General features: G+C 35.5%; 2 protein-coding genes and 1 pseudogene across 2 annotated transcripts; all 3 read left to right on the top strand.

Annotated features, from left to right (window-relative positions):
• The first annotated feature begins 451 nt into the window (after positions 1–451).
• On the top strand, positions 452–2,008 carry LOC138902455 (protein MTL1-like). The gene is made up of 2 exons (XM_070190324.1): positions 452–618; positions 1,513–2,008. The coding sequence occupies exons 1-2, from the start codon at positions 452–454 to the stop codon at positions 2,006–2,008; spliced, it is 663 nt and encodes a 220-aa protein (XP_070046425.1).
• Positions 2,009–7,460: 5,452 nt separating this feature from the next.
• On the top strand, positions 7,461–8,267 carry LOC104121211 (uncharacterized). The gene is made up of 2 exons (XM_009633151.1): positions 7,461–7,877; positions 8,025–8,267. The coding sequence occupies exons 1-2, from the start codon at positions 7,461–7,463 to the stop codon at positions 8,265–8,267; spliced, it is 660 nt and encodes a 219-aa protein (XP_009631446.1).
• Positions 8,268–8,294: 27 nt separating this feature from the next.
• Positions 8,295–14,445, top strand: LOC104121212 (acyltransferase Pun1-like; annotated as a pseudogene).
• Positions 14,446–20,412: the final 5,967 nt, after the last annotated feature.

Below are 20,412 nucleotides of genomic sequence, written 5' to 3'. Positions count from 1 at the left end.
ACCTCCAAATAATTTTCCGGACACACTACGAAGTCCAAAATTATCATACAGAGCTAACAGAATCGATGGAACTCCATTCCGGAGTCGTCTTCATACAGTTCCGACTACGGTCAAAATCCTAAGACTTAAGCTCCCTTTTAGGAACTAAGTGTCCCAAATCACTCTGAATTATCCGTAATTCAAACTCGACCACACACGCAGGTCATAATACATATTGCGAGGATGCTCGAAACCTTAAGTCACTGAACGGGGCGTAAATTCTTAGAACAACAAGTCGGGTCGCTACAAAAGTCAAGGTCCACAATTTAGGATTCTTGACTTTGTTCACCAACTTCAACATTCACTAGGTGCTTTATGTTTCTTCGTTCTAGTATAACCTCTGCTGTGCATATTCAATGGGATTATTTTATTTACCAAGACTCTTTGTGCTATACATGCCCCTTCACTGAGGATGCCGCCAGTTCTTAGTAAATTGGATCACAATCTCTATAAGCTTATTCTGCCTCTTGTTGCTTCTGCTACTGCATCATCTTGTACTTCTATTTCACCTTCTAATTTACATTATGTTTACCTCTTTTTTACATTGTCTGTGAGTTTCCTCCTAGAATATATGAAAATGTAAATAGTATTGAATTATGTGATAAGCATGTAAATATTGATGCAAGTTTGAATAATATCAATAAAACAGATGTGGTTTGGCACTATAGACTTGGGCATACTCCTTGTTCTAAAATGAAATCCATATATGCATTTGTTTCAATTTTCTTCTCTAAGCAATCATTCCCCTGCCAATTTTTCCCCTAGCAAGGCAAGATTACCTTTTCATGATAGTAGTAGACAAATCACAAAGCCTTTTCAACTAATACACATTAACACTTAGGGGCCATATCATTCTACCATATATGATGGCTCGAAGTACTTCCTAACCATTATTGATGACTTCTCAATACCTACTTGGACTCACTTAATGGGTGCCAAGAGCAACGCCTTTGACTTCTTAAAAACCATTATTTCCATGATAGAAACCCACTTTCAACTAAAAGTTCAAACTGTAAGAAGTGATAATGCCGTGGAATTCGGGTCTAGTATAATTGGTTCCAAGTTTTCTCTGAAAAAAGAATATTGTATCGGACAACATACCCTCACACTCCAAAATAACATGGAGTAGTAGAGAAATAACGCAAATATCTTTTAGAAACTGCTAGGGCCCTTCTCTTTCAATCCAATCTTTCTATTAGATTCTAGGAAGATTGTATTTTAACTGCTACTTACCCAATAAATAGATTTCCTTCAACTCTATTGAAGGATAAAATCTCATATGAGGTTATCTATAATAAGTCTCCCACTTATTCTTACCTCAGAACTTTTGGATACTTGTGGTACTCAACTGTACCTAAATCTTATAGGGACAAGCTTCAACCTGAAGCAATTTCTTGTGTCTTTTTGGGGTATCTTTTTTCCAAAGGTGTGTAAGTTGTACAACTTGAAATCTAAAACCTGCTTTGTGTCCAGGGATGTCATATTTCACGAATACATATTTTCTTTTGTCAAGGGTTCTATTGGTTCTTATGTCATGTCCAACTTTCTATTCTCTGTCTATTTTGATCGTCCTCTTAAGCACAGCTCAACAGATACACCTTATCATTCTTCACCCCTACCCCCAACAAGTTCTTCTTCTTCTTCTTCTTCTTCTTCTTCTTCTTCTTCTTCTTCTTCTTCTATTCAGTCTCCAGCTCTTCTTTCTCCAAACATAAGTTCTAGTTTTATTCCTACTTCATCTTCCACTCAGTCACCTATTCTTGTTTCTTCAGATTTATGTTCCAATACACCTTTTGTTCCCGTGTCTTCTTCCTTTGTTCTAAGAAGACCTTCCAGGACTCATAATCCTTGTGCATACCTTCAAAATTATGTTTGCAACCTTCATCAAGCTAGCTCCAGATCTACTAACTCCGCTTCTATCACTACATCTAGTCAGCATCCTGTCATTGAGCCTCACACTTACTTGTAGGCAACAGTTTCCCCTGAGTGGAAGGATGCTATGGGAAAAGAGTTTGAGGTTTTTGGAAGCTAATGAGACTTGGGATATTATAGAGCTACCTTTTGGTAAAAAGACAGTTGGTTGCAAATGGGTTTACAAAGTAAAATATAAAGTAATGGAACTCTGGAGAGATATAAGGCTAGAAATGTAGTTAGAGGTAATACACAAATTAAATGTATATATTTTAATTAGATATTCTCCCATGTTATGAAAATGTGCATTGCTAAGATCTTAATTGTTGTAACTATGAAACGAGGTTGGCCCTTGTTCCAACTGGATGTAAATAATGTATTCTTATATGGAGATTTAGATGAGGAGGTCTTCATTAGACTCCTTTCTGGTCTTTCTGTCCACTTCTTCTTCTTCTTCTTCTTCTTTTTCTTCTTCCTCCTCCTCCTCCTCCTCATCTTCCTCTGCCTCTTCCTCTTTCTCTTCCTCTTCTTCTTTTTCTTCTTCTTCTTCTTCTTCTTCTTCTTCTTCTTCTTCTTCCTCTACTTCCTCTACTTCTTCTTCTTCTTCTTCTTCTTCTTCTTTTTCTATTTAGTCTCCAACTCTTGTTTCTACAAACAGAAGTTCTAGTTTTATTCCTACTTCATCTTTCACTCAGTCACCGTTCTTGTTTCTTCAGATTTAAGTTCCAATACACCTTTTGTTCCCGTGTCTTATTCCTTTGTTCTAAGAAGACCTTCTAGGACTCATAATCCTTGTGCATACCTTCAAAATTATGTTTGCAACCTTCATCAAGCTAGCTCCATATCTGCTAATTCCGCTTCTGTCACTACATCTAGTTAGCATCCTATCATTGAGCCTCACACTTACTCATAGGCATCAGTTTTCCCTGAGTGGAAGGATGCTATGGGAAAAGAGTTTGAGGTTTTTGGAATCTAATGAGACTTGGGATATTATAGAGCTACCTTTTGGTAAAAAGACAGTTGGTTGCAAATGGGTTTACAAAGTAAAATATAAAGTAATGGAACTCTGGAGAGATATAAGGCTAGACATGTAGTTAGAGGTAATACACAAATTAAAGGTATTTATTTTAATGAGATATTCTCCCATGTTATGAATATGTGCATTGTTAAGATCTTAATTGTTGTAACTATGAAACGAGGTTGGCCCTTGTTCCAATTGGATGTAAATAGTGTATTCTTACATGGAGATTCAGATGAGGAGGTCTTCATGAGACTCCTTTCTGGTCTTTCTGTCCACTTCTTCATCCTCTTCTTCTTCCTCCTCCTCCTCCTCCTCCTCCTCCTTCTTCTTCTTCTTCCTCTTCTTCCTCCTTCTTCTTCCTCCTCTTCCTCTTCTTCTTCTTCTTCATCTTCCTCTTCTTCTTCCTTTTCCTCTTCCTCCTCTTCTTCCTCCTCCTCCTCCTCCCCCTCCTCATTTTCCTCTTCCTCTTCCTCTTCTTCCTCTTCTTCTTCCTCCTCTTCTTCTTCTTCTTCTTCTTCTTCTTCTTCTTCTTCTTCTTCCTTCTCTTCATTTTATTCATCTTCCTCTTCCTCTTCTTCCACCTCCTTTTCTTCTTCCTTTTCCTCCTCTTCTTCCTCTTCTTATTCTTCCTCCTCCTCCTCTTCCTCTTCCTCTTCCTCTTCTTCTTCTTCCTCCTCCTCCTCCTCCTCCTCCTCTTCTTCTTCTTCCTCTTCCTCTTCTTCTTCTTCTTCCTTTTCCTCTTCTTATTCCTCTTCCTCTTCCTCTTCCTCTTCCTCGTCTTCTTCTTCTTCCTCTTCCTTTTCTTCTTCCTCTTCTTATTCTTTTTCCTCCTAGGGTCCTTTAGTGTGTAAGTTAAGAAAATCTCTGTATGATTTAATGAAGGTATTTAGGCAGCGGTATGCCAAATTATCATGGGCCTTGAGCTCTAGAGGTTATATTTATTCACTTAAAGATTATTCATTATTTACATGGGGATTTGGTATTTCCTTGGTTATTTTAGCAGTGTATATGGATGATATAATCATTACTGGAACTGATTTGGGTGAAATATCTTATGTGAAATCTTTTATACTCCAAGATTAATGATTTGGGTCATCTTTACTTCTTGGGGATTGAGGTGTTATATATAGATTGTGGGATTTTGCTTCATCAGAAAAAGTTCATCCACGACTTGCCGGGTGAGTTTCATTAATCTGATCGTAGTTCAATTGTGTATCCTTTTGAAATGCATGAAAAGCTCAAAGCTAAGGAAGGTACTCCTCCGCTAAAGCCTGAAGTTTATAGATGCTTCGTCGCTAAAATAAAAAATTTAACTCATACAAGACTTGATATGTGCTTTACTGTGCAACATTCAAGTCAATTCATGCAGGGGCCATGTCTCCCTTATATGGATGCTGCTTTACACCTTTTTAGGTATCGCAAGCGTACCTCTTATTTTGGTATTTTCTTTAAAAGTTCCCTTGATCTTTCTCTAAGTGTGTAGTATGATAATGACTGTGGCACTTGTCCGGATAGTAGGAAGTCTGTCGGTGGGTTTTGCATATTATTGGGGGGGGGGAGGGGTAGTTTGGTTGGATAGAAGTCCAAGAAATAACCTATGATTTCTCTGTCTTCTGCTGAAGCAAAATACAGATCCATGAGTAGGGCTACTGCTGAAATCACCTAGGTTTTCAGGCTTCTTTCTAATTTTGGTGTTACTAATTTTTCTCCCATTCCTTTGTTTAGTGACAACCAATCAGTTATTCACATCGCCAAGAACCCAGTATTTCGTGAATATACCAAGCATATCGAACTAGATTGCCACTTCGTCAGAAGCAAGTTGGTTGAGGGTCTAATTCAGTTGTCTCACACTTCAAGTCCACTCAATTTGCTGATCTGTTCACCAAGCCTTTAACTGGTGCAGCTCATCATGTACATCTTCGCAAGTTGGGGTTATTTTACACTCTAACTTGCAGGGAGGTGTTGGAATATTTGAAAATGCAGTTACTTAGTGTATTGGAAAATGTTTCTTTGTATTGAGTCACGAAGCCCACTTTGTTTTTGTTCTACAAGTTTTAGTTTAGTTGAGTAATAGGCGCAAGTATAGTGTTTTGGGTTTCCATAAATAGCGAGGCATAGATATTTTGTACAGTAATTTTTAATTTTTATTTTTTCTAAAATGAAAAGTCGACTTTCTCTCCCATTGCCAATATAAACCCTAACACAATTTGTTTTGATCTATCACGAATTCACCAAATTATTAAAAATATTCATATAATAGTAATGAGATGGCAATCACGAGGGCTTTAGTTAAATGGAAACAATAGTACAATATGTGAGCAAGGGTTATTCCCTCCGTTCCAGCTTATGTGAACCTATTTCTTTTTTGATTCGTTCAAAAAAGAATGACCCCTTTCTAAATTTGGAAATAATTTAGCTTAAATTTTCAATTTTACCCTTAATGAGAAGCTTTTATAACCATACAAATACTCTCGACTCCTTTTTGACTTATTTAGGACCACATATTTCAAAAGTCTTCATTTTTTCTTAAATTCCGTGTCCAGTCAAACAAGTTCACATAAATTGAAACAGAGAGAGTATTATTTTATGAGGCGGGTTAACTATATGGTCGGGTACCAATGGGTTAGGGCTTTTTAAAGTTATCCTTCTACGTGGACCGATAAAAGAGTGCCACATGGCTTTTTCAATATGCCCCACCTGGTCAACTAGTCAACCCTTAGTGCTAAGGATAGTTTTTAAGTCAAAAAAATATCATTAGGGGCATTTATGAACCACTCGATGAAAAAAGGGTATTTTTAAGACAAATTCAATAGATTAGGGACACTTTTGGCCTTTTTTATTTTATAAAACATTCTTAAGATACAGAAAAATTTACGGTAAGCAAAAACTATTTAACAAGTCACAAAGGGATACCTCAATAATTAAACAAGTGAAATATGAAAAGCAATATAAATAAACAATAATAGGTCCACTAAATTTGTCCAAGTCTCAAGGATGCAAACAATCCAACTAGGACAGATATACAACATTTAGATTTTCAAGACAATAATCGTAAAAATACAGAAAACATAACTAATGATTCTCACATCCCATGCTTTCTCCACACTCATATGTTTCATAGCATAATTTAGACTTTCCAGTTCCCAGTGTTGAATACTTAATTTGTCACGTGTAATATATTAAACAGAAGTTCTACAAGTGAACAAAAAATTATTAAAGTGATTTAGAAGTAAAGTATTTTAAGTTTAAACTGAAATTTTAACACTCATCCTTGATCTTTTTAATGTGTATAACTCTCCCATGACCATCCTCAATATTTCGTAAGTTTTCCTCCTTTTTTTCTTTGCTTTTCTTTTTCCTTTGAGTCGATCATTTTTTCCTTCTATTTCTTACTATTTTTACTGCAGTAAATAGAAAATCCCCACCAATTTTTCTTTTACTCCCTCCTATTAGAACAATAATTTTGTCTACTTTTACTAAACTTTCGTTCAAGTCACCTGTACTTCGATTAATGGAGAACGAATTGGAAGTAAAAGGAAAGAGGAAAGCCGAAAAACAGAAAAGGAAGGGAAAGAGAAAATGTATATGTCATAGAATAAAATAAAAATAATTTTTTTCATGTTTGGTGGAGTAGCATATTTGAACTCATAAGACAAATATTTTTTTTATTAACTCATTTTTCTTTACAGGCACTTCAAAACTCGATCCCTATCCCATGCCCACCCCACCTTTTGCACCCGTCCCAACACACCCGACCTAAAACCCGCTCCCCTCCACCCGACCTAAACACACCTGCCCCCTCCGACCCAAAACCCCTCTTCGCGACCCCACCCTATCCTCCGACCCATCACCCATCTCCATAACATTTGTCTAGATTATATATAAATAATTTTAGGCTAATATGTTCTACTTACTAATTAAATACTAAAAAATAAATAAGAAAATTACTTATTTTTTGAGAAAATATTTTCCTTCATACACGAACACCCTTATTTGAGTGTGATTTTAGACTTTTGAAGACCAAACAAATAGAAGACATTCAGTTTGGCGATAATATTTTATTATGAAAAATCATGTTGGAGATGATGAAGCTTTGCATTAAAATGTCTAAGATTTTCTGATTATGAAGTACAATTACTACATTGGTCAAGAATATTCCCCTAGTGCCCTGCACCATGTACTTTAATTGTTTATTTCTATTACTACATTGTTCCATAATATTCCCATAGTGCTCAGCACATTACACAATATATTTTTAATTATTTCTTCCTTTCTTGTATTTTATTTTATGTACAAATTCATTCCTTTTGTATATAATCCTAGGTATGCAGAGTGATTAAACACACATTTTTGCTGAATATACAACAGAAGGAAATCTTCAAATCATTCTCTCATTTTCTCATGGTTTCAGAGTAGATTTGATTCTGCTTTCTCAGTCATAAATCAACTTTTCTTCTTCATTTTTCTTCTTCCCTTAAGCTTGTCTGCTATGGATTCTTCACCACAGTCGGTTGATACTCTAGCTTCTGCTACTACCATCACCAATGCTCCTGCACCTGCAGTTACCAATGCTTCAGGAGTGATTGACTTTACTCACCCTTATTACTTTCATCCTTCTGACTATCCAGGGATGAACCTTGTGTCCTCAGCTTTTGATGGAAACAGATATAGAGATTGGAGAAGGGCAGTCATTATTGCCTTGTCTGCAAAGAACAAGCTGGAATTTATCGATGGTACCATGGTTGTCCCTAAGGCTGATTCTGGAATCCAGCAAGCTTGGGCTAGATGCAATGACATGGTACTTTCATGGCTGCTTAACTCCCTGTCCAAAGAGATAGCTGAAAGTGTTCTTTATTCACAGAGTGCAAATGATTTATGGAGTGACTTGAAAGACAGATTTGGTCAAGTAAATGGAGCAAAGTTGTTCCAACTATAAAAGGAGCTAAGTTCAGTGGTGCAAGGAAATTCAAGTGTGGCAACTTACTTTACCAAAATGAAGAGCCTATGGGATGAACTAGATGCACTCAACACATTTTCTGCTTGTGTTTGTTAGTGTGAGTGTGGAGCAAAAGTCAAAAGCTTGAAAGCACACCAAGACGAGAGATTATTGCAGTTCCTAATGGGACTGAATGGCATATTTATTGGGGTAAGGAGTAACATTTTGTTGTCATTACCTTTACCTTCCATTGGACATGCATATTCTCCTGTGATTCAAGATGAGAAACAAAGGGAGATACATGCTACTTCTGCATACTCAGGGGAATCTGCCTCATTCATTACTGCAAACCAACCATGAAACTTCAGGAAATTTAATGAGAACAGGATGCAGAAAACAAGTTTTGAATCTAAGAAAAATGCAGGAATTTGTTCTTATTGCAAGAAGCATGGACATAGTATAAACAAGTACTATATGATTCATGGGTTTCTAGCAGATTTCAAGTTCACAAAGCAGAAAAGGTTTTAGGGAGGTGCCCAGGCAAACAATGCTTTCTTTTAAAATGAGGAAAGTGAACAGGGAGCAGAAAATGCAATAAGAGGTCAGAATCTTATCAAGGAGAATATGGCTGAACTGCTGCAGCTCCTTTAGCAAGTGAAATTGGGACAAAACAATGCAGGAACCTCTGATGTTGCAGTAAATGTGAGCTATGCTGGTATAACTAATTTCTTTGACTCTTTTGCCTGTTTAATTCAAATCAATGATGATTCTTAGATATTGAATAGTGGAGCAACAGAACATATGTCTTTCAACAAACAATCTTTCACAGATTTAAAAATCTTGCCTGAACCTCTCATGGTTAAACTCTCAAACGCTTACAGAGTTAAAGTCACTCATTCAGAAACTGTTTCTCTTTTGCCTAATCTGATTCTGCAAAATGTTCCTTACATTCCATCCTTTAAATATAATCTGTTGTCTGTGCACAAGTTGTGCAGACAACTCAAGCAATATATTTTATTCACTCCCTCTTCATGTTTTCTTCTGCATGGCCCTTCAATGAAGAGCCCACTGGAGATTGGTAAAGAGGAAGGAGGCATCTACATTCTCAGATACATACATACAACAATAGTGTCTAAGAGTTCACCTAAGTTTAGAAGAGTTTTAATTCCAAGAAGGAATTCTGTTTCCAATCATGGTTTATAGTCATGTTTTAGTTTTTCTGATTCAAGTGTAAAGGAAAAGTTGTGGCACTACGGATTAGGCCATATGCCCCTTAGCAATATGAAAAATGTTTCATCAATTTCTATATCTAACTGTTCTAAATCTTCCACTCCATGTATTATTTGTCCTATGGTAAGGCAATCCAAACTTCTTTTTCCCTCTAGTTCTATTTCTACCAAGAAAGTGTTTGAATTAATTCATGTAGATACCTGGGGACTATACAATAGTGCTATATATGATAGTTTTAAGTATTTTCTTACAATTGTTGATGATTTCAGTAGAGGAACATGGACTTATCTACTAACCAACAAATCCAATGTATTCACTATTCTAAAAGGCTTTCGGGCCATGGTAGAAAGGCAGTTTAACAGCAAGGTCAAAATTATAAGATCAGATAATGTCTTTGAATTGGGAAGTGGGAACATTCAATCAGAATTTTTTCAGTCACAAGGTATTATTCATCAAACCACTTGTGTGTCCACACCACAATAAAATTGAGTTGTGGAGAGAAAGCATAAGCATTTATTAGAGACATCCAGAGCCTTGTTATACCAATCACACCTACCTATATCATACTGGGGTGACTGCCTTCTTACTGCAACCTATTTGATCAACAGGTTTCCTAAGTTTTTTAAAATTTAAAACTCCTTATGAAGTTCTCTTTAAAAGCAAGCCAAATTACTCTAACCTTAGATGCTTTGGGTGTTTGTGTTTTGCTTCCACTCTCTCAAATCATAGAACTAAGTTTGAACCAAGGGATACTCTTTGTGTGTTCTTAGGTTATCCTCATGGAAAGAAAGGTTACAAAGTGTTAAGCTCAAGAATTTAAAACCCTTCCTTTCTAGAGATGTTGTATTTCATGAAGAATTCTTTCCATTTGCTTCTATTAAGTCTAATTCTTCTTCTGATGTTTCTTTAACCACTCCTAAAGTTAGTATAAGTAACCGAACTCCAGAACTTTCACCCTTTGCTACCAGACCTCACACTGAAGTTTCCCAAGAGCCTACTGAATTATCAATTGATTTCTGTTCTTCTCTCATTTCTTCAATTTATCCTAGCACACCTATTTTCTCTAGCTCTTCTTCTAAGTTCTCTCCCGATTCTCCAGTATCACCCAGTCAATCACATACATTTGCACCTATTTTTCCTTCTCTAAATTCTAATCTTATGATGAATGTTCTTATTAGGAAGTCTACCAAACCACACACAACTCCAAGGATTATATTCATTGTGTAAGCAATTTTTGGTATTTCCATTGCGTCTGAAGGCTTGATGACATCCCATAAAGAAGTGCTGAACATCAAACAGTATAGTTGGTGGATTCTTCAATGAAACACATAAAGCCCACACATTATTTTATGTTTAATGTAACTTGTAATTTTGTCAATTCTAGGCTTTATTATGATGATTAAACTAGCTATTATTCTTAATTACTGTGGCAAAATATTGAAATATTTTTTTCTTTTTCAGTTATCTATATTGGATCATTTTCAAGAACCAATGAATAAAGGGACAGAATTGTGTGAAAATGTGCGCTTGCACCCCCATAACGTTCATAATAATGGACCTTTCTTTTGGATTCGAAAGAGTAATATATTATATATTAGGAGGTAATAATTATGTACTAATAATGGACTTTGTCGTATTATGTAGCACATCAATTTCTTTTTAGAGGAGGTGTATTAAACTAAGACTGTCCAACGGGACGGGACGGGAAGGGACGGGACCAAATAAACAGAACGGAACAGGACGGGACGACATTTAGCCGGGACAATAACGGGGTGGACCTAAACGGGACGGGATAAATGGGACGAACGGTAGGCACATCCCATCCTACTAACAAACAGGAAAGGACGGGACGAGACGGAACGAGACGAGACGGTTTCGCGGGCCTTAAGTGGGCCGTTTTTTTTAAAAAAATAATTATTTAAGCATTAAGTTTGGCAACGGCTAATATTTTGACAATGACTAAATTTTTAAAGTTTGCAACGGCTAGTTTTTTAACTTATTTAATAAACTTAAAACTTAATAAATTATAAGGAAATTAGGAAACTAAGTAATTAAGAATTATAAAATATTAAAATAAAAGACTTGTAATGAAATATTTTAGTAATTACAATAGAGTTATAATTTATTTAATATAATTTTAAGTCATTAAGTAACTAAGTAAGAGTGTAAGACAATTCATAAAAAAATTCAAGGCTTAGAGCCTTTTATTTCATACTAATATTTGTATACTCATATATAGTTTCGTTGTAACTTATCTATAATTTTCCTCGGACATTGTTATGGAATTGACAATATTGATTGATGTTCCATGAGTTCCATGCCGTCATCGCTCCCAGTGTTAAGTATCTCATTGTATTCTTCTTCTTCCTAGTGGTTAATTTTTCAAAACCAGGATTTCTTCTTTCTGAATTAATCCAATCTCTGAATAAAACGGAAATCACTAGGCTATCCTCCACTAATGAATGTCTATGATCTCCGATTTGAAATCTTGCCGCGCTAAAAGCACTCTCCGATGCTACTGATGATGCTTGAATAGCCAGGATATCTCGGAGCATTATTGAAAGTGTTGGAAAAGCCTTGTCACGCTCCCTCTACCATGCCAAAAGTTGTTCATTACCTTCTTCATCTTTAATACTTTTCAATCCTTGATTAAGATAAGAATCAAGTTTATCGTCAATAGAGAAATAAAAACATATTATATCATCCATACCTTCCCATAGAACTTATATTTTAGCCTTAGAAGTAGAAGGGGCAATTTCACCACATGTTGTTTCCATAGATCTATATTTATCAAATATTGATCTAGTATAAGAATATATGTTAGCTTGGTAGTCTTCGAGTGATGGTTGTTCATTTTCATGAATTACTAAATTCTCATAAATTTTATGAACAAGTCCCTTTGTACCTCTTAATTTTCATATATAGCACGTTGATGGACTTTATCATATTTAAAAAAATTTCATACAAGTGATGTTTTGGCATGTTCACCCTTAGGCTTACCCCTTACAGGAGGTACATGGGGTAAAGCTCCAGACCGAGATTGACTCTGAGTTGGAGCTTGTGTTGCGGGACTAGTGGGTGTTTCATCTAATTCTTCTTCCTCATTTTCTTCATCCTCATTTTCTTCGTCCTCAATAAAAATATCATTGCCAAATTGTCTTTGTAAAGTTTCATGATCTAGTTGTTCTCCGAAATTAATATTATAACATGCGGGGGGGTGTGTGGGAAAATGAAGCTTCATCAACATGAGTCATTTCATCTATATGTTTTCTAATTCTAGGAGAAGAAGTAGGATTAGGACTAGGATTAGGATTACTACTACTATCACCTTTACTACTTTTTTTAAAACATGCCAAATATATTTTTAGGTGCCATAATTTAAATACAAAACTAAATTAAAAAGTTAACACAAAAATTAAAAACACAAATGAAATACAAAAAAAGAACACGTAAAGTAAACAAACAAATTAAGCACTAAAATGATACACAAAAATTATATATTAAAATTAGGAGATGGAACAAGTGCGCCGTGATTAAATATTGAAACTTGAAGAAATTGCCCAAAAAATTGCTCCAAATACTTGATGAATTAATTTGAAGCTTGAAAGTTGCTCCAAATATTTGCCCAAATACTTGAAACTTAGTTGATCACTTGATTGTGAAAAAATTGAGAGAATAATATAGATAGAAAGTAAGAGATTTGAGAAAGAATGATTGATTTTTGTGGGAAAAATGAAAAAGCATGGGGTATTTATAGTTAAAAATATGGCCAAATTATAATTTAATAAACTTAAGGGTTATATTAAAAGTTTGGGGGAAGGGGGTATTTTTTTTTTTTGGGGGGTGGTGGGGGGAGTGGGGCAAATATAGCCGTTTATGGCCGTTGCCCAACGGCAATATTTCAAAAATAAGAAATTAAAAAATACGCGGTACAAACAGGATAGGCGGGACGAGACGAAAATGGGATAAACAGGACAAAATGGGCATCCCGTCTCATCCCGTATACCGTTTAACATGGGCCCATCCCGTTTAGATTTAAGTGGGCCGTCCCGTCCCGTTGGACAACCTTATATTATACTGCAAGAATTCGACATAACCACAGCTGAGAAGATTGAAAAAAGCTCATTAAACCTTCCTCTCCAACCCCTTTAACTCAAAAATGTCACAAATTTTCTCTCATTGAACAAGCCCAAACACACACTTATGTACCTTTTGGTTTTACTACTACAAATATCAATTAGGTGAACTTTCTAATCAACCTAACAAAATATCAAAACTTCTTGAAAACTCCCTCTCCAAAAATTTAGTCTCATATTATCCATATGCAGGACACATGAAAGATAACGCCGCGATCGATTGTAATGGCAAGGGTATTTAAGTTCTTGAATGTGCAAATTGATGCACCAATGTCTCAAGTTCTTAATCACAAAGATTGTAATGTCAAAGACTTGATTTTTCCTCCAGGTGTAGCATGGGAGAATGATTCTCAATATGGCTTGGTTGTGATTCAATTAACTCATTTTGATTGTGGAGGAATTGCAGTTAGTACATGTTTGTCACACAAAATTGGAGATGCATGTAACAGCTTGCAATTTTCAATTGATTGGGCAACATTAACTCGTGATCCAAATGCAAAAACAATTCCACCTTATTATATAAGTGACACTATATTTCCATCACCCCAAGTGGTAGTGCACTTAGGTCCTATATTGTTTCTGAATCAAAAGTGAAAAATCCTACACCTACTGAAATCCTTAGTGCACTTCTTTTCAAATGTGTTGCTAAAGCAGTGACCGAGAACTCGGTTTCCTTTGTCCCTTTTAAATTAATCCAGTATGCAGATTTACGCGGAATGATTTCACCAAAGTTACCTCCAAACTCTGTTGGAAATGTTTTGTCTCACTTTACTACACATATTTCCAATGAGTCAGACATGAACTTACCAGAAATAGTAAGTCTCATTAGGAATGAAAAGCAACTTTTTAGGACCAGAGACAATATCAAAGAAAATGCATGGGCATTGGAAATACTTGAATTAGCTAAAGGATTGTCACCAGAGAAAAAGGAATTTGATGATTACACTTGTAGCAGTGTTTGTAAATTTCCGTTCTATGATGTCGATTTTGGTTGGGGAAAACCTGTGGCGACAACTATAGGAACTGGTCCATACAATAAATTGTTCAATTTGATGAATTTCAGAGATGATGGGGTCGAAGCGTTTGTCATGTTGAGTGAACAAGATATGTCAGTATTGGAGCGGGATGAAGAGTTTCTTGAATTTACTTCTCCGTATGCAAATTATTTTTAGAAGTTAAGTTTTAGTTTCTGAATCATCAGTGTTGAGTAATAACTTAAAACGTTGTAGTTTCTGATAAATATTGAGCATGTTTTTCAAATAATGAAGTATATTGGTGGTTTTGCGTTATCGTCCACTGCAGATTTTATTTGCATTTCATGTATACTGTACATATCGGGGATAGGGGTGTCAAATAGGAGGATCGCCCTAGCAATAGGGGTGGGCATAGTTTGGGCAAACCCGAAATCCAAACTGAAATTCGAATTTTTTGGATTTTTGGTTTGGATTTTCGGATTACGGATTAGATATTGGATTTGGCACTTCAAATTTTTAGATATCCGAAAATCCGAAATTTTTATACTTTATATTTAGTTCATTATCCATATGTCAATAGTAATAAGTCCATTAACTCTATCTATTAGATATTATCTCATATATTCAGTACTAATTACTAAGTTACTGTCAGAATACTTCTTATCGGCCTTATTAATGTCTTTGTTTTATTTTCTTGATAATGATTTCATTACTTGAATACTTTATTTGGAAAAAGTACCGAGAACGAGGAACTTTTTGGGTAACTTAACATGAATACTTTATTTAGATGGTCATTTTGTTTTAAGAAGAATAAACATCTAAAATTATAGGCTCAAAATCGAAAATTCAAAATATCCAATGTGATTAATCCAAAACCAAACTTAAAAAATGCGATACAATCGGGCATAGGCTCACCCCTATTTTCAAACCAAAATTTTCATATCCAATCCGAAGTGCCTGAACGCACACCCCTACCTAGTAGTAGCACTGCATAATCTGGCATTCAATTGCCTGTTCCACAATTCCAGCTCTTGTTTCGTTTACTGCTCCCAAAATTCAGTCACATACTACTATAGCACAATCCTGAATAATTTACATAAAAACGGGTAAGGAAAGTCCGTAGGCTAATACAACAACGGCTGGTTAGAAGGCGAAAACCGTTTTTGCCAATTAAAGCCCCAAAATTATTAAGGGCACTCGTGCCCCTGCAACCCACCCCAATTCTACCGCCAAAGTTCGACTTTACTAAACAAGCAAGAAAGATTTCTTCTATCTTAAAAGTCAAGTGCCAAAAGAGCAAGAAAATGAATATGCACTAAGAAGCAATTTCATGCAGCTGCTACGCCCTTACTTTTTGCTTTAGAAAGATTGGTCGTTAGCTAGATCGTTTCCTATAAGGCTCGCGCTAGGCGCTCACCTTTTTACCGGCCTTAAGCAAATATATCACATTTTCATGGTGAAAATCATACTAGAGCTACAGAATAACAAAAATGGACCCAACGGCCAATTGCAATTTGCATTGTTTGTGACTTTTAATGAAAGACAAAAGGTAAAAATAAGATCCTGTCATACTTTTACAGCCAATTACATCCATGCTAACAGAACAAACATTAGGAAAGGGAAAAAAATAAGAAGAATTAACTCAAATAGCCGTCCACCTCATTTTTTTAAACTAAAAATAGCTGGTGGATGTATAAAATATGCATAACTCATGTATACTATATGTATAATAATATATAATTAATATATAATCTATGTATACCGGTAAAAAAAAGTAAACAGTAAATATGACCGGCTATTTATGTAACAATCCCAAAAAATAAAGCAAACTTGAAAACCAACGTTACGATTCTTTTATCTTCATGAGAATTGGGCTTTCTTCGTAACAAGCAACGTAAATTGTAAAAATTTACAATATCTTAACAAAAATAGTTAATTAACAAATATAGCAACAAAATAATAAGGAAACATATTAAATACCAACTAAAAACAATGAGCGAGAATCTTTCGAGGATTACCACTAATTATTCGCTTCCTACAATCTCGTTGTTTCATCTCTCCATAACACAGTTTTAGTTTTTATTCCCCTTTTATTCCTTCCATCACTTCTTTCTCCGGGAAACACATTTTAACAAAATGGTAACAATTTATATATACCAATTATGGATAGTTAAATTTATACGTGGAATAAATATATACACGGTATTATAATAATATATTATAATTATGTATAAATGCATATACCCACGGTATAATAATGGTATTCAATACTGTATAAATTACAATAGTATTCTATATATTAATATACATAATACAATGAATTCTTCAGCCATTGTACATATAGTTGTGTATTAATGTTATTAACAATGGATAATTAAATATATACCTGGAATAAATATACGATATTATAATAGTGTATAATTATATATAAAACTTATACATAATATAATGATGGTATTTAATATAGCATAAATTTGAACGATCTGGATGATTTCTTGAACCAAAATAGAGTTGTGTGAAAAGAAAAGAATGAGATGAAAAGCAAAGTATGAAGAGATGAATTTGTGTTTTTTTTATGGAGGAGGAAGGTTCTCAGTGATGGAATCATCCCTGGTTTTCTTTAGCAGCAATGAAAGTAATGAAGCCAAAACAAAAAAAAAGGAGAGAGTAGAATGGAACGGCTAGGTGAAAGTATAGGAGTAGAAATTAGGTTCAGGGAGAGAAAAAGGGGGAAATTAATTCCTAAATTAATGGGATTCTAATTTTTAAACTGTTTTAAAATATTTTAAAAGTAATGTTATTTATATTATTAACTTTTTTTAAAAAGTCAAACGAGGTAAAAATTCCATGGGGGGAAATGTAAATGGTTAGTCTTCTATAATATTTTCAACTCTGCTTAGCACTAAAAATTAGTCTAAAAATAACCCTAAATTAGTGTATCTAAATTAATTAGTTCATGGAACAGGAGCATTGGATTATCCCTCCAGAGTTACATAGGTAGCTTGAAGAAGTTGTTGATGATCATGACAAAGGCAAGGAAATTGTGGGCACAGCTGCTAATATGACCAAGGCCTTGACTAGTGGAAAGGTGCCTATTACTAATCAGTCTAGGCAGGAATGGATGCAAAGAAGGCAAAATGCCAAAGGGATAAGAGAGGTCATATAATTGAGAATGCAAAGGAACGGAGACTGCAAATCCAAGGGGAAGAACAAAACAATGGTGAGGTGATAACAACAAGCAACACGTCTGATGCATTGGAAGTTGAAGAAGCTGACAATCTACTTTGATGATCACTGATGGCAAGGGAGATGGGAATACTAATGGAAAAATCAATAAGCAGCATGAGGATGAATCCAAGAAGGTATAAGAGAAGGAGGTGTTGAGGAATGTTGATAATTCCAACTCCAATCCAAGTACAATTGGGATTACTGTAGCGGCTAAGGATGGTAATGCTAATCCTAGTTCTACAGGGATTAGGGTTGAAGAAAGAAAGGAACCTGGGAGTGAGCCGACAAAGGAAAGGAGTCCTAATCCTAATGGTGCTGGGACTGGAGGTTTAGCAACTAAGGAAAGGATAATTGACTGGGTACAAAGGAGATTGGCACCTCAAAGGAAGCACTTAATATTACACTTTATCATTCTTGTCAGGAGATACCCTCACAAACCTATGGAGAATCTCCAAGGAGAATTGACTCAACTAGAGCAACTAAGAATGGTAGCTCTTTATGGAGTAATGAAGTGCTAGTGATGAACGACAATTTTGCTGCAAACAACACTCCAACAATTGATGATCAAAGGGGCAATACTCAATTGGAATAGGCAGACACAATGAACAAGAGTGCTACAATAAACCCTAGTCTGCAAAAACCTAGGGTTGAGCATCATGATCGATAAAAGAATCAACTAGCAATGCAACCAAATAAAGGTGATAAAGGATCAATAGGGCAAGCAAAATTCACTGGTGGATCAGCTGTTGAGTCATCTGGCAAAAAGAACACCAATGGAACAGTAAAACTGTCCAGGTGTTTGACAATTCTAGAGGTGATCCGGTGGAGTTTTTGAATGTTGATCAGGTTGGGAATGTTAATGATAAGGTCTTAAATGATACAGTGAGGTCAAACCATCAAACAACTGATGGCAAGACCTCTGATCTTAATGGAACAGTAAAATCTGCACATATTGCTACAGTAACCCTAGCCTAAGTAATGTCGATGAGCTTCAATTTAGGGTGATTTAGGAGGCTTTAAGAGCTATGGAGCATGATGCTAGTGTGATAGAGGAGGCAAACATGCTGACTAAAGGGCAAAATGAGCAGGCTATAGTACCAAAGGCATCAGAAGTCATTGAGCCAATTCAAATGGCTTGTGCATCAGGAACTGGGCAGATTATGCAGCTTCGGATCAATGTACCATTGAAGACTCCTATTCACACCTTACATGACCTAGTGACACATAATGTGGCTCCTGTGTAGATTGACAAATCTCTAATAGAACAACAACAATTCGAGGATGAAAGAGATGATGAGTCATCGGCTGGAAATTTCAATGAAATGGCAAGGGAGTTTGACCTATCTCCTAGAGCTAGTTCTAAGGTAGGTAAGAAAAGTAAGAAGCAGGCACACAATAAGGAAGCACCACAACCTACAAGAGTAATGCCAGAAGGGCAATGTCACAATCTAAAGGATGATCAAAACATTAATTTAGAACATAAGGTCTGTGAATATACAAAAGACCTTTCCTAGGGTGATCAACATGCAAAGAGAGCATAATTTAGTGGGCGTTTGGACATAAGAATTATAAAATTCCAAAAGAAAGGTGAAAATAATTTTCAAATAAAAATAGTATTTGAAAATTAGAGTTGTGTTTGGACATGAATATAATTTAGGGTTGTTTTTGAAGTTTTGTGAGTGATATGAGTGGAAATTTTGAAAAATAATTTTTTGAAGTTTTTCAAATTTTTGAAAAATTCCAAAATACATCTTCAAGTGAAAATTGCAAATTATTTTGCCAAACATTGATTCCGAGAAAAAGTAAAAAATTTCTTATATGCAAACGGGCTCTTATTTGTCATTGCATTGATGGAACCATTTTAGAATCAAAGGCACATACAAAGGTACAAAAGAAGATTGAATGTGGAAGCTGCTTTTCAAATATTAATGGAAAGATTTGGCTATTTTTTTACGCTAATGCGGAATAAGAATTGGTCATGAAAACTGCACAATAGGTTACTGTTAAGGTGTTTCACCATGACATTGGGCAACATGTCATGATGACTTTTGTGTATGCAAAATGTTTACCCCTTGAGAGGTTGGAATTGTGGATAACTTGTAGTATCTTGCAAGTGATATGGAGATGCCCTGGATGGTAGGTGAAGACTTTAAAGTGGTACTTCATGAAGATGAAAAGATTGGTGGTCTTCCAGTGTGTCCTCCTGAGTATGAAGAATTTGCATTTTGTGTTAATTCAAGTGGATTGTTTGACCTAGGATACAAGGGAATCCATTCACTTGGTGGAATGAAAACCCCAATGTTGAGTGTATCTTCAAGAGACTGGATAGGATATTGGTAAATCTTCCTTTCTAGAATCTTTTTCCTACCATTGAGGTAGAGCACTTGATAAGAACTGGTTCTGATAATGCCCCTTTGTTCATGAGATGTGGAGAACATGCTTCAAATTATGTTAAGCCATTTAAGTTTCTCAAGTTTTGGACTAAACATGAATTCATTAAAGATGTGGTGAGGTAGAATTGGCATGTAGACTTTATTTGTGATCCTTTTTCTCATGTTCAAGAGCAAGTTGAATAATGTGAAGGCTGCATTGTCCCAGTGGAGTAAAGACACTTATGGTGATATCTTCAAGCAGTTGGCAATCTTGGAGGACATTATAAAGGTGACTGAGATGTTATTTGAGGAGGAACCAATAATTGCTAATAGAATAGCGCTCCAACATGCCCAAGTAGAATCGAAGAAGTACTTGAATATTGAGGAGCAATATTGGAAGCAAAAAATTGGGATGACTTGGTTTGCTGAAGGTGATAGAAATAACATTTTTTTTCATAATCATGTAAATGGCAAGGAGGAAGCTGCAACTAAAGAGGATTCAAAATGGAGGTGGGGACAGGATTGATGATCAAGTTCAACTGGTTGTTATTGTTAGGGACTTCTA

This window comes from Nicotiana tomentosiformis, chromosome 12, assembly GCF_000390325.3.
Source record: "Nicotiana tomentosiformis chromosome 12, ASM39032v3, whole genome shotgun sequence".
NCBI lineage: Eukaryota > Viridiplantae > Streptophyta > Magnoliopsida > Solanales > Solanaceae > Nicotiana > Nicotiana tomentosiformis.
The sequence above is the reverse complement of the archived record's forward strand: the minus strand, read 5'-3'. Positions and strand labels throughout refer to the sequence as shown.